The 13,400-nt window shown below is 48.2% G+C and overlaps 1 protein-coding gene across 1 annotated transcript in view; it reads right to left on the minus strand.

Annotated features, from left to right (window-relative positions):
* Positions 1–541: 541 nt before the first annotated feature.
* The window catches only part of Tep1 (telomerase associated protein 1), a 43,564-nt gene continuing 30,705 nt past the window's right edge, over positions 542–13,400 (minus strand). The window contains exons 40-55 of the mRNA XM_057786103.1: positions 13,143–13,296; positions 12,819–13,031; positions 12,147–12,307; positions 11,758–11,871; positions 10,372–10,479; positions 8,548–8,680; positions 8,291–8,367; positions 8,081–8,210; positions 6,850–6,986; positions 6,577–6,701; positions 3,509–3,652; positions 3,280–3,376; positions 1,491–1,590; positions 1,187–1,386; positions 963–1,067; positions 542–766 (exon numbers count right to left, since the gene is read on the minus strand). Coding sequence (XP_057642086.1) covers positions 599–766; positions 963–1,067; positions 1,187–1,386; positions 1,491–1,590; positions 3,280–3,376; positions 3,509–3,652; positions 6,577–6,701; positions 6,850–6,986; positions 8,081–8,210; positions 8,291–8,367; positions 8,548–8,680; positions 10,372–10,479; positions 11,758–11,871; positions 12,147–12,307; positions 12,819–13,031; positions 13,143–13,296 — 2,166 coding nt within the window. The 3' untranslated portion in view covers positions 542–598. The remainder of the gene's footprint in view (positions 767–962; positions 1,068–1,186; positions 1,387–1,490; positions 1,591–3,279; positions 3,377–3,508; positions 3,653–6,576; positions 6,702–6,849; positions 6,987–8,080; positions 8,211–8,290; positions 8,368–8,547; positions 8,681–10,371; positions 10,480–11,757; positions 11,872–12,146; positions 12,308–12,818; positions 13,032–13,142; positions 13,297–13,400) is intronic.

Genomic DNA, 13,400 nt, shown 5'->3' on the forward strand with positions numbered 1-13,400 from the left:
GTCTCTCTATGGCCAGTGTCCTTGACCACGGAGTCATCTCTTCAGCACTGTGAACTTCAATTTGAGGGAGAAATGGTCATGATTTCTTTTAAGAGTGTCAATTTGTCTATTAATGAGTGCTTGCAAGTCAACTACAAAGTCAAAAGACTCATTCTGCCTTCAGGGCCTTGGTATCTCTCTCTGGCCAGTTTAGCTCTGGGAAGGACCCCAGCACTGCCCTGGGTCTATCCGTTTTCTAAATGCTCACAAATCTATTGACTTTAACTCATTATTTCTTGCTTCCTTTCATGACCAAACAAGGTTCCTCCATTCTATTCAAACTAAGTACCGTGCAACAATGCTCTCGTTCTACCTCCTGGCGGGAGTGGGACTTAAGATCTCGATGAGAAGGGGGCACAGGACTCCAACCTGCCCACAGAGATGTGGTTTGTGTTCTTGCAGTTCTAAGAAGAATGAACGCTAAGTTAGAGAACATCCATACCCCTCCCTGCTGACGCAAATCCACAACAGGACGCAATCAGGGTGTACTTAAGATCTTCCAACACTTTATTCTTATAGTCTCATCAAGAATGTAGACACTGTCGTCCTCTGGTTTGCATCATCCAGTACAAGTGATGTCACCTTTGTCCTGAGAACTGCATTCTCGTTCCCAAGATAGAAAATACAAGTTTCCTTGTGTGTCACCCACGGCAAGCTGCAGGGTAGAGTTGGGCCCCAGGCAAGGTTCCAGGCAGCTCACTGGCCCATCACATCGGAATAAACCTAACTAAAATGGGAGCAGAAATGGGAGAGGTGAAGCTATAGGCCTGGGATCTCCCTTAGAAACAGGCCAATGCAAGAGCTTGGAGAAAACAACTTTCATCTTTTGCCCCTCCTTAGGCCAAATGTTTTCCTGTAATAGCCTTTCCCAGCTTGCGTGCACACACACACACACACACACACACACACACACACACACTTACCAGCTGCATACTGGGTCTCTCCCACAACTTAACATCTCTATCCTTCGAAGCAGTCAGCAGCAATCCAGGAAGTACGTGGAGGGCTGTGACTGGGCCCAAGTGAATCTTAGAAAGGAGGGGAGCAACCTGAGTTCTCCTTTCAATTAAGGAGGCAGCGAAGGCTGCTGCATCAACAGGTTTAGGACCCCCTACCCCCCACATCCATGACTCATCCCACAGCTTACCTTTTTACCCTGGCGTGCCTTCAAATGCCTGGGCTCTGGCCAGCGCTCCATGCGGGAGTCTGACTCAGAGTTTGTCCCTGGAGTTTTAGGTGTTTCTGCTTTTGTCTGCCAAATGTTGTCTGCAATCCATTCTCCTTCCGGGGTGCACTCCCCTAAGCTCCAGAGCATTCCATCAGAGGTGGCACACAGAAATGATGACTCTGCCGTTTTGAGAGCGAAGTTAGAACACCAGGTCTCAAGTCTTTAGTACCCACTGCCCCCCGAGCCACCCCAGAGCTCCTCTGGTCTTCCCACTCCTACTAACCAGACTCAGGTTTGGCCTGAGTGATTGATACTGGGGATCCATTAGGATTCTTTAAGTTCAGATTGAAGAGCCTTTCAAACTCCCCTGACTCCTTCGGCTCCTGTGAAAGGTAGGTGATTGGGGAACTTCGTTCAGTCTGTCCATAAGACACAACTCCACTAACAAAGCCACGATGTTCTGCTCTACAGTGCTCAGGACATTAAAAAAAAAATCCCTAAGTCCAGCCCAGGTGTCAAATAGATGCGTGTAAGAATCTGTCCCCCCAAGAGAAGATGCAGAAAATGTCTATCATCTTGCCGTTGCCACCACACCTGTCCCCAGCTGGTAGAGCCCCAGAGCTGGCAGCAGATTTTAGCATCAGGATGTTCTCCACCTGTTCGAGTGAGATTGCCAAATTGTGGACATGTTTGTGTCTAGCCTCCTTTGGCAGAACAATGGCATGTCTGTATTTCCCATTTGTCAACACTTCTGCCACAGTTCTACACTGAAGCTACCTGTCTTCTTTCTGGTCCGGGCACTTACATTGTCTTGGCTATGTTGAATTAGGCTGACCTAGATGTGCCTTGCCTGGCATTTGGGGACCAGGTACACTTCTTTCACTGAGGTACATGTTTGGGGACAGAATCACTGCCTCCTAGACAGCCTTTGTAGGTTACCTTAGAAGGTATCAGGTTAGAACTTCATAAACTTTACAGAAAAAAAGAGACCTCAGGAATCTTGGGAATGAAATCTCGCTTTGACATTCCAAATCGCTAAGTGTAAAAACCTACGAGGTAACTGCATCATGACCGAGGCACGATGCAGCCCTTGCCCTCAAATGCTAATGCTGAGAGCCACTACAAAAAAAAAAAGAAATCACAGTTGAAAAAAACTAGGGGACAGGCTGGGCATGGTGGTGCATATCTTTAATCTCAGCACTAGGGAGCCAGAAGCAAGCGGATCTCTGAGTTCCAGGCCAGCCTGCTCTATGGAGTGAGTCCCAAGATAGCCTAGGGTTGCACAGTGAAAGCCTGTCTCAAAAAATAACAACAACAACAACAACAAAAAACAGAAAAGGAAGGAAGGAAGGAAGGAAGGAAGGAAGGAAGGAAGGAAGGAAGGAAGGAAGAAGAGGAAGAGGAAGAAGAAAACTAGGAAGTCAAAGAGATGGCTCAGCAGGTAGGAGCAATTGCCACCAAGTCTGACAACCTGAGTTGTCAGATCTCTAGAACCCACATGGTAGAAAGAGAATCAACCCACCTGGTTGTTTTCTGAGTTCTACATGCATACTATGGCATACAAGTGCCCACACAGACAGACGGACGGACGGATGGACGGACGAACACACACACACACCAATGTAAAACAAAAATTTTAAAAAGACGAAAAAGAACCGGCACTGTGGCACACACCTCCCAGCACTCAGGAGGCAGAAGCAAGCAGATGCCTGTTGCTCCAGGCCATGTGGTGGGACCCTATCTCAAAAGGGAAAGGAAGGGGAGGGGAGGGGAGGGAAAAGGAAAAAGGAAGGGAAAGGGAGGGAAAGGGAAAATAACAACAACAACAACCCTCCTAGGTCACTGATTTTAAAAATTCTACAACCTTTTTTTTTTCATGAAATCTTACATGGAAACTCAGCATCCAGTGATTTAAATTAGAGTTGCTCCAGGGAAAGGAAGACAGAGGACTGCAGTCACCTGCCTTTCCCTCCCCTCTGTCCCCCATGATGGGCTCCAGTGTTTAAATGCACTGATTCTAGAGACTAGAATTTGGACAAATGTCTATTGTAACACATCCAAACAGGACTCACCAAGTAGGAAAGATATCCAGGATCCCCCTGCTGCAGGTAGAACACGCCGTGCTCCCGGCTGGTGCACAAAATTGAAGAATGTACTCCATACTTCTTGCTGTTTATAAGAAAGAGAAAGACGCCACTCTTTAAGATGCTGGTGCTGTACCTTGAGCCTGACTGGGTCTGGGGTAGCCACTAAACCGCCTTTCCTATTTTCAGCTCAAGAGGTTTTCATTTTGTATCTTACCAGATCAAAGACGGAGGACACCCAGGCTTCATCTGTAGTAATTCCACATTCTCTTTCATTAAGATGAAAGACTGGCCGTCAGGGGCCAGCGCCAGGCCTGTCAAGACCCCCAAGCCCTCCTGCAGAACTCGCTTCATGTGAAGACTGTAGCTCAAAATACAAACACAGACAGGAAAGAAAACTTCTTTAGCTCCTCCCCACACACTTCTCATGAACAAAGTATAAAACACATGCCTGACCGTTCCCAGCCATCTGTGTGCCTACTCATTTGCTTTTGCTGTAGCGGGGATGAGGCCGGGACCTCTGGCAGGATCCAGTCACTGAGCCATATTCCCAACATCACCATCACCTCCTGTACCTGCTCAAAGGATGATTCTCTGCCACTGCTGGCTTTTGCTTCCTCAGTTAGCTCTGTGGTTATCTCCTTCTGTAACAGGGCCCCAGACCTTAGTAGCCCTCCAAGCCTCAGCACAACCAACTCCATGATGAAAGTACATTTATAACTCAGCCAAAAACTAAAACAAAGACTTGATCCATCAAAGTTCATAGCCCTGGGCAGGTCTCTAAATGTACTAACCTGCCTGAAACTCTCTATGTAGACCACAAGTTGGCCTTGAACTTTAAGAGATCTACCTGCCTCTGCTCCTGAGTGCTGGAATTAAAGGAGTGTGCCACCATCATCTAACTTCTTCTTGGCCACCATCTTCCCCATCCCCTCTAGGAACCTGCGATCTTGGCTAGACTCAGAATTCTGGCCCTTCACTCCAAGAAGAGCGAGAAAGATGGCTCAGCAGGTAGTCACAACATGTAGAAAAGAACTGACTCTAAGAATTGTCCTCTGACCTCCACATGAGTGCCTTGACCAAGCACATCCCATCACACACACACATCATCATCACCATCACACATACATACACACACACACCATCACACCACACACACACATCATCATCATCATCATCATCACACATACATACACACACACACCATCACACCACACACACACACACACATCATCATCATCACACATACATACACACACACACACCATCATCGTCATCACACATACATACACACACACCATCACACCACACACACACACATCATCATCATCATCACACATACATACACACACACACCATCACACTACACACACATCATCATCATCATCACACATACATACATACATACACACACACACATCATCATCACACATACGTACACACACACCATCACACCACACAAACATCACACATACGTACACACACACACCATCACACCACACACACACACACATCATCATCACACATACATACACACACACACCATCATCATCATCACACATACATACACACACACACACCATCACACCACACACACACACATCATCATCATACATACACACACACGCACACACCATCACACCACACACACACACATCATCATCATCATCACACATACATACATACACACACATCATCATCATCACACATACGTACACACACACAAACACACCATCACACCATACAAACATCACACATACGTACACACACACATCATCATCATCATCACACATACATATACACACACACCATCACACCACACACACATCATCATCATCACACATACATACATACACACACACCATCACATCACACACACACATCATCATCATATTCATCACACATACATACATACATACACACATACACACACCATCACACCACACACACATCATCATCATCATCACACATACATACACACACACACCATCACACCACACACACATCATCATCATCATCACACATACATACACACACACACCATCACACCATACACACACACACCATCACACCACACATACACACACACTAATAAAAAAAAGCAGAATACTCTGTGAACTCCCACGTGTAAATTTTGTTAACACAATTTACTCTTCTGGGTCATGTTAACACTGTTGGCTTTTCTGGAACGCCATTCCCTTCCTTTACGAGCCCAGCAAATTCTTCATCTTTTTATGTCTAATCTTAAAAGACAATCTTTTTGCTAACATTTCTCAAATTTTGCAGACATATCAGCTACTGGAGACTTTTTAAAAATTCAGCTGGATTTGGTGCCACCTCTAATTCTAGCCTTTCAGAAGCTCAGCAGGAAGGACTCTGAACCACTAGCCTGAGCAATATAACAACACTCTGCCTCAAAACAAAACAAAACAAAACAAAAAAAAGTAATAAATGCCAGCCAGTGGTGGCACACGCCTTTAATCCCAGCACTCAGGAGGTCGAGGGATACGGATCTCTGTGAATTCAAGACCCAGGCTGTAGACCCAGCCTGGTCTACAGAGCTAGGACGGGTTCCAAAGCAACACAAAGAAACCCTGTCTCAAAAAACAAAACAAAACAACAACAACAAAAAACAAAATAATAAATAAAAACAATTCATGTGTACCACACTCTCTGGTTCAGAACTTGACATCAGGTAGGCATTTCGGAATTACTCATTTAGCTGGGCGGTGGTGGCGCACACCTTAATTAATCCCAGCACTTGAGAGGAAGAGGCAGGTGGATCTTTGTGAGTCTGAGGCCAGCCTGGCTTACAGAATGAATTCAGGACCTCTAGGGTTACTACATAGAGAACTCTGTCTGACAATGACAAGACCAGAGGCTGCTGTGAGCGGGCTCAGTGGTGAAGACACTTGCCAACAAGCCTGATGACCTCAGCTTGATTCCCAGAACCCACATGTGGCTGGAGGGAGAGCCAACCCCCTCAGGTGAAGGCTACAAAGACATAAACACACAGAGGGAGGCACGACTTTAGATAACCTACCTCAGACTCCTCCATTTCACAGGGTATTACTCACAAAGTAGCAGAAAGCAAAATGACTTAGCTGCCCCACACACCCAATTCCTTGTCACACAGACGCCCAAGATCAGTAGATGTAACCTGAAAACCACTGATAAAGTCAGGGGCAGCTGACGTCCTAGCAGCCTCCCCCGATGCACAGAGAGATCATAGCAAAACCCCCGGCACACGGACAGCAGCATTCCCAGCACGGCTGCTTGCTTCACCTGCCATTCCTCAGCGCTGAGCCTCCCATCGGGTCCACTTGCCACTCGCTGACTTTTTCATTAGCACTGAGAACAAAGAACGAATGTGCCGAGTACCAGATCACATGACTGATACGGCCTGGAGCCTGTGTAGGAAGCAAGTTCAGTTCAACACCTTTGAGGAACAAACATAAACCTTTCCCCTCCAAGGCATGCAAGCAAAATTCTAGGCCACAGAAGTTCCATTAAACACACAGAATTTAAAATGTACAGAATCCACCCAGACTCAGGCACCTGTGCGGTAGCCACAGCTTTGCCTTCCTGCCACAGTGTCAGCTCCCCTGCTTCATCTCCAGACACTGCCAGAGAACCGTCTGGTGCCCACGCCACAGCCGCAATGGCCACAGAACTCCTAGGTTTGTACGTATCATCTGGTGAAGAAAGGAAGGGATACTCCAGCTAAGACCCTAAACAACAGAGGAGAGGGTGCCCGAACCGGCCTTGCCCTGTAGTCAGAATGATGAATATCTTAAAAATCACCATAGAACCTTCATCCAGCAACTGATGGAAGCAGAGGCAGAGACCTGCATGGGAGCACGGGACTGAGTTCCCAAAGTCCAGTTGAAGAGTGGGAGGAGTGAGAATATGAACAAGGAGGTCAAGACCATGAAGGGTTCACCCACTGAAAGTTTACCTGAGCTACTGGGAGCTCACCAACTCCAGCTGGACAGGAAGGAAACAGCATAGGACCAAACTAGACCCTCTGAATGTGGGTGACGGTTGTATGGCTGGGCAGACTGTGGGGCCACTGGCAGTGGCACCAGGATTTAGCCCTATTCTTGTACTGGCTTTTTGGGAACCCATTCTCTTTGGATGGATACCTTGCTCAGCCTAGATATAGGAGGGAGGGCCTTGAACCTTCCCCAAAGCAGTGTGCCTTACCCTCTCTGAGGAGTAGCTGGGGGGTGGGGGAGGGTAGGAAATGGGAGTGGAAATGGGAGGAGGGGAGTGAGTGGGAACTGGGATCGGTATGTAAAATGAAAAAATATTGTTTTGTTTTGTTTTTTTTCAAAAAAATAATAAAAAAGAGCTCTGCTACTGACCTAGGAATAGCAGTCACGCCTTTAACCCCGTTACTGGGGATACAGAGGCAGGCAGATCTCTGAGAGTCTAAGGCCAGCCTGGTTTAAAGTTCCAGGCTAGCCAAGACTACAAAGTGAGACCTGGTCTCAGAAGAAAGGGAAGAAATATCTGGGTTGCTGGAAGGGATAAAGAGGTATCAGGCTACCCTTGGCATCTTTGTTCCAGGCTTCTTTTTTTTTTTTTTTTTTTTTGGTTTTTCGAGACAGGGTTTCTCTGTGGTTTTGGAGCCTGTCCTGGAACTAGCTCTTGTAGACCAGGCTGGTCTCGAACTCTCAGAGATCCGCCTGCCTCTGCCTCCCAAGTGCTGGGATTAAAGGCGTGCGCCACCACCGCCCGGCTGTTCCAGGCTTCTTTTACGCTAACTTCTTGGCCCCTCACTTACCTGCTTCCTCAGGAATCTGCCAGAGCTGGACAGAGCTATTATCTGACGTCAGCAGGAGGCCTGAGGCCTCAGAAGCAGCAGCTGCCGTGACTGGACCACTCTGTCCCTGGAGGGTGCGGATTTGGCACATCTAGGAGAAAGAGGGTTGCAGAGGTTGCCCTGCATGCCTCCTCGATCTCTTCCCTACCACAGTTCTTACAAAGAACTCACCAAGAGAGGATGCCATAACTTTGTGGCCCCATCCAGTCCAACCGTCAACACCAGAAGCTCTGATCCAGGCTGTCCAGCTGAAAAGACAGAGAAACCAACTCAGGAGGAAAAGACCAGGCCCAGAGGTAAAGGTTTGAAATGAGTGCCAGGGTAGCGAGTGCCAGGCATGGGTTTAATCTCTAGTACTGAAAAAGAAGAGAAGGAAACAAAACAAAAATGGTAGCAGCAGGGAAGGGGAAGGGCTGAGGGATCAATACCTGGGCGGGGCTCCAGGACAGCTGCACATTGGCTGATGGGTCCCAAGTGAGCAGGGATGCTGGTCAGCTCCACGCCCCGATGGTCCCACACCTTCAAGGTCCCATCCCGGCTCACAGATGCTATATGTTCCTCCTGTCCAGGATCACGGTGTCAGAGGACAGTCATGGTATGCGGGAGGTGGGAAACAGGAAGGCAAGCAGAGGGAAGAGTTTAGCAGTCTCGGACTGCCCTCGTCTGGAGTATGAACACCACCGTCTCACACTAATTCATCTGGCAGCCTGGGACCCTAACCTGCATGTGCCATGCAGGCCCCCTCTACAAACAACACACCTAACAACCTGCCAGTAACTACACCCCCTCTACAAACAACACACCCAACAACCCATCAGCAACCTATACCCCCTCTACAAACAACACAACTAACAATCCGCCAACAACCTATACCCCCTCTACAAACAACACACCTAACAACCCGCCAATAACCTATACCCCCTCTACAAACAACCCACCCAACCACCCGCCAGCAACCTAAGTCCCCACCTGCACAGTTCTGCACACACTCCTACTTTGAACAATGGAATAAATTTCTCTTTACCCTAACATGTATCAAACTAGACAGACTTCCATCCAATCATATCCTCTCTTCCCTTTGGTATGAGGGTAGGGGCTATGATCTGGCCTGAACTGGTTTTGGATACATGTGCAATAAAGCCAATTGTGTCCCTATTTGATATACACATAATTAAAAGTAGATGCACTGTGGTAGAAGACCTGTGCAGAGAGCAAAAGGCTTATTTAATACAAGTCTATGAACAGAAATAGAAAACCCTGCAAACGATACCCTATGCCCTAGTAACCCCTAGTAACCAAACTCCTTCCTTCAGACCTCAACCTGGGCCTTTGGGTATTCTTCCACTTATATGGCCTTCTGTCCTTGTTGATGGGCTATTGTTTTGATTTGAATAACATTACCTCTCTGCCCTCACAATCTGTGTTGCTTTAAAATTAAAAAAAAAATAAGTATGTGTGTGTGCGCACGCGCACACACGTGCAAGTGTGAGTGGGCATGAGTGTGTTCATGTATATGCATGTGTTCATGTGTGTGAGTGTATTCGTGTGTGTGTGCATGTGTTCATGTGTGTGTGTATGTGCGTGTGTGTGTGTATGTGCATGTACAGGCATGTGCGTAAGAGTAGAGGTGCCGGAGCCGGGCGATGGTGGCGCACGCCTTTAATCCCAGCACTCAGGAGGCAGAGGCAGGCGGATCTCTGTGAGTTCGAGACCAGCCTGGTCTACAGAGTAGTTCCAGGACAGGCTCCAAAAGCCATAGAGAAACCCTGTCTCGAAAAACCAAAAAAAAAAAAAAAAAAAAAAAAAAAAAAAAAAAAAAAAAAAGTAGAGGTGCCTAGGGAGAGTAGAGGCTTCAGATTTCCATGGAGCTGGAGATACAGGCAGCTCACAGGTGTTGAGAATTGAACTCGGATATTTAGGAAGTGCTCTTAGCTACTGAGCCCATGTGCTTTTAATTCCTGATTCAGACACCAAGAACCTGTAAAACACCTGGCCAAGACGCTACCTCCCTCCAGAGAGGGGAAGGCAAACAGGATGAGGGACTCAGAACTATGGCGCTGAGGGGCACAGTAATGCAGTCCTGCCAGAAATTCACAATTTTCTGTGGCACCCATCACATCTGACTCAGCACTGTAACACAATCTTAAGTATCACAGCTTTACCATTCGCCTTTGAGAGTAGACACCTAACGTGTCCAGTCTCCCGGATTCTCCTACCCTTCCCAGAGCATGCTGGTGAAGTCCACTGCTTACCACAGCAACCACAGAGCTCACGGCACTCTGGTGACCCAGGAACTGACCAAGCTGCTGTCCTGACTCGGGATTCCAGAGTCCCACAGAGCCATCACTAGAGCAGGAGACCTGCAATCAAAAGTGAAGGAAGCAAGATCATTAGCCTTCGCCTAGCGTTCTGCTGTGTGCCTTCCAGATGGGGCCTCACTAGGCAGCTCCGGCTGGCCTGGAACTCACCACGCCAGGATTAAGGGAGTGCAGCACCATGCGTGGGTCCGTTCTTATCTCTCTCTCTCTTCATTTTAAAGAAACAACGTAAGAAGGGCTAAAGAGATGGCTCAGGGGTTAATAGCATGGTCTGCTCTTCCAGAGAGCCTGGTTCAAGTCCCAGCACCCACATGGCAGCTCACGCCTGTCTATAAGTCCAGTTCCAGGGCTTCTGACACCCTCATGCAGTCATACATGCAAGCAAAGTAACAAAGAACATAAAATAAATTATATATTTAAAAACAAAACAACATAAGCATTCTACATAGGGAAAACATATTTTACAAACCCTAAGAAGATACTCTGAGATCTCTAAATCAATCTTTCACCCTCAGACATTCCAGAGCTAGAGAGATGTTACTGTGTTCTTGTTGGGAACATGGGCTTTGGGGCTGGAGATGACTCCAATTGCAAAATTTCTTTGTTCTAGAAGGCAGAAATTCGTTCCTCAGCACCCACATCAGGTAGCTCACGATGACCCGGGACTCTGGATTCCGGGGATCCATCGTCCTCTTCTGGCCTCCACAGGCATGGCACTCACATGCACAAACCCACACCCATACATATTAAAAACAAAAGTTTAAAGATTTGAATCTTAAAATAAAAAAGGTGTGGGCTAGAGGGATGTGGCTAGATGGTAGAGCTCCTGCCTGGTGGGCAAAAGGCCAACACCAAAGGCAAAGGGGTGTTTTTATCAGGATGTTTACCAGCTCAGGGATGGCGGAACAGCTCAGCAGGTAAAGGTGCTTGCCACCAGGCCTGAGAAACCGAAGCTCAGGTCCTAGAACGCATGTGTGAAAAGAGCACTGACCTCCCTGTGCGCCTGTGCGCCATGGCCCACGCACATATGGACACGCATGCACACAGCAGCGTAAAGGACTAAGACAGAAAAGAATGCTTATTGGCTCAGCTTTATTACTGATACGACCTTAGAAATGCTTTTCCGGGGTCGATTTTCTTATGTAAAGTAGTGACCACTTTACAGAGCACTGTAAAGAGCCATCACGGTAATCAGTAAGACTGAGCTCGTGTCAAACCAGCAAATACTGTGTACCCAGAAGACGCTACCGAGAGCGTGAACCGGAGAGGTTTCCCTCCAGGTTGTCTGCTGGGCTCTGCCTCACCCCTCCCCTCACTCACCAGCACTTTGTCTTTGGTCCACGCACAGCCAGTGACCCAGTCACGGTGACAGGAAGAGAAGGAGCGAATCAGAAAAGGGGCTTGGGCCGTCTTCACGTCCCAGCACAGAAGATTCTGGGCAGGGAAGGACAGGGATAAGGACCCAGACCACAGCAATGTCGAAGCCACTTCAGATACCGTGGTCTTTTGGCTTTTGACAGAGTCTTATTGTCCTAAGCGGGCCCTTGCTAGTGATCAATGAATTTCTGATCCTCCTGCCTTCATCTCCTAAGTACTGAGGTTACGGTCAGTGCCACCACATCTGGTTTCAAGCAGGAAATTTTAAAGAAAAGAAAAATGTGAGGCATGCAGGTAGACAGTACCCAGGGCTCCATCCTTCTGCAGCTCACCCGATCCCTGCCCGCAGTAGCCAAAATGCCTCCATCAGGGCTGAAGCTACAGCAACACACTGGGCCCTCATGTCCCCGGAGCTCAGCACCGCAGGGAAAGTCTCCTCCCTCCTGTGGCCGTGTCAGCAGCCTCCTGGGCCACAGTCGCACTGTGAAGTCCTCTGCATTGGAAACAGAAAGGGAAGTGCGTCCTGAACACCAGGATGTGCACAGGTCCTGCTCCCCAGCTCCTGCGTGGCAGCCAGGCAGGAGTGTGGCTTCTTAAATCAGTTTCCTGCCACACTTCCCACAGCAGCTGCTACAGAAGCTGTGTTTCGCAAGGCCTCAATGTTGCCTTCACCTCACCATCTCTGAGGTTCAAATCTCTCACTTCCAGAGGACCAAGGCTATCCAGCACTTCCTCTCCTCTCCTCTCCTCTCCTCTCCTCTCCTCTCCTCTCCTCTCCTCTCCTCCCCTCCCCTCCCCTCCCCTCCCCTCCCCTCTCCTCCCCTCTCTTCTCCTCTTTCTAGAAACAATCTAGAATAATTGTGTAGGAAGAACACACTCAAAAGCATTGTAAAAGTTGTGAGTGAGAACTGCCTGTGCATGGATTTTGATGAGCATGTGTAATTGATCACACACTGAAGGGTGACACCAGCAAAGAAATGATTCGGAACACTGTTCAGTCGTACCCGAGGCGGAAGCCAAGAGCTCCTGGGAGGTGGCCAGTCCACGCACAGGTTTCTGGTGTTGGGATACTAGCCACAGGGAATGAAGGGAACATCCCTTGACCACCCAGCCACACAGGGAGCCGTCTTCTGAACCGGTCACCAACACGCTGGGACTCAGCCAGACCAGTGCTGACACTGCTACATTTAGCGCTTGACACGGAGTCCCCTGGGGACCTAGAAAAGGGAAGAGCACATGAAAAACAGACATTTGAGAAAAGAAATGAGGTAGCAGGTACCTTCTCTCCAAGGGTGCAAACCCATCCACACCCCCACCCCCTCTGATACCTGAAGAAATGTTGTAGATTTTAATACCGTCTTCTCGGTACCCAACAGCCACCTGGTCACCGTCTGGGTTGAGAGCCACGGAGAGTGCAGCAGACAAAGGAAGAGAGCCCAGGCAACCCCTGGGGCGGCCAAGAAATCCTGACCATAACTGAGCCTAGGATGCAAGAAAAGAGTTTAAAGATGCTCCCATCTGCTGCCTGGTCCTCGTCCTTACGTCACCTTCCTTCAAAGTCTCTGTCACCACCCAGACTCCCCCAG

The sequence above is a fragment of the Chionomys nivalis genome, chromosome 12, assembly GCF_950005125.1.
Source record: "Chionomys nivalis chromosome 12, mChiNiv1.1, whole genome shotgun sequence".
Lineage (NCBI taxonomy): Eukaryota > Metazoa > Chordata > Mammalia > Rodentia > Cricetidae > Chionomys > Chionomys nivalis.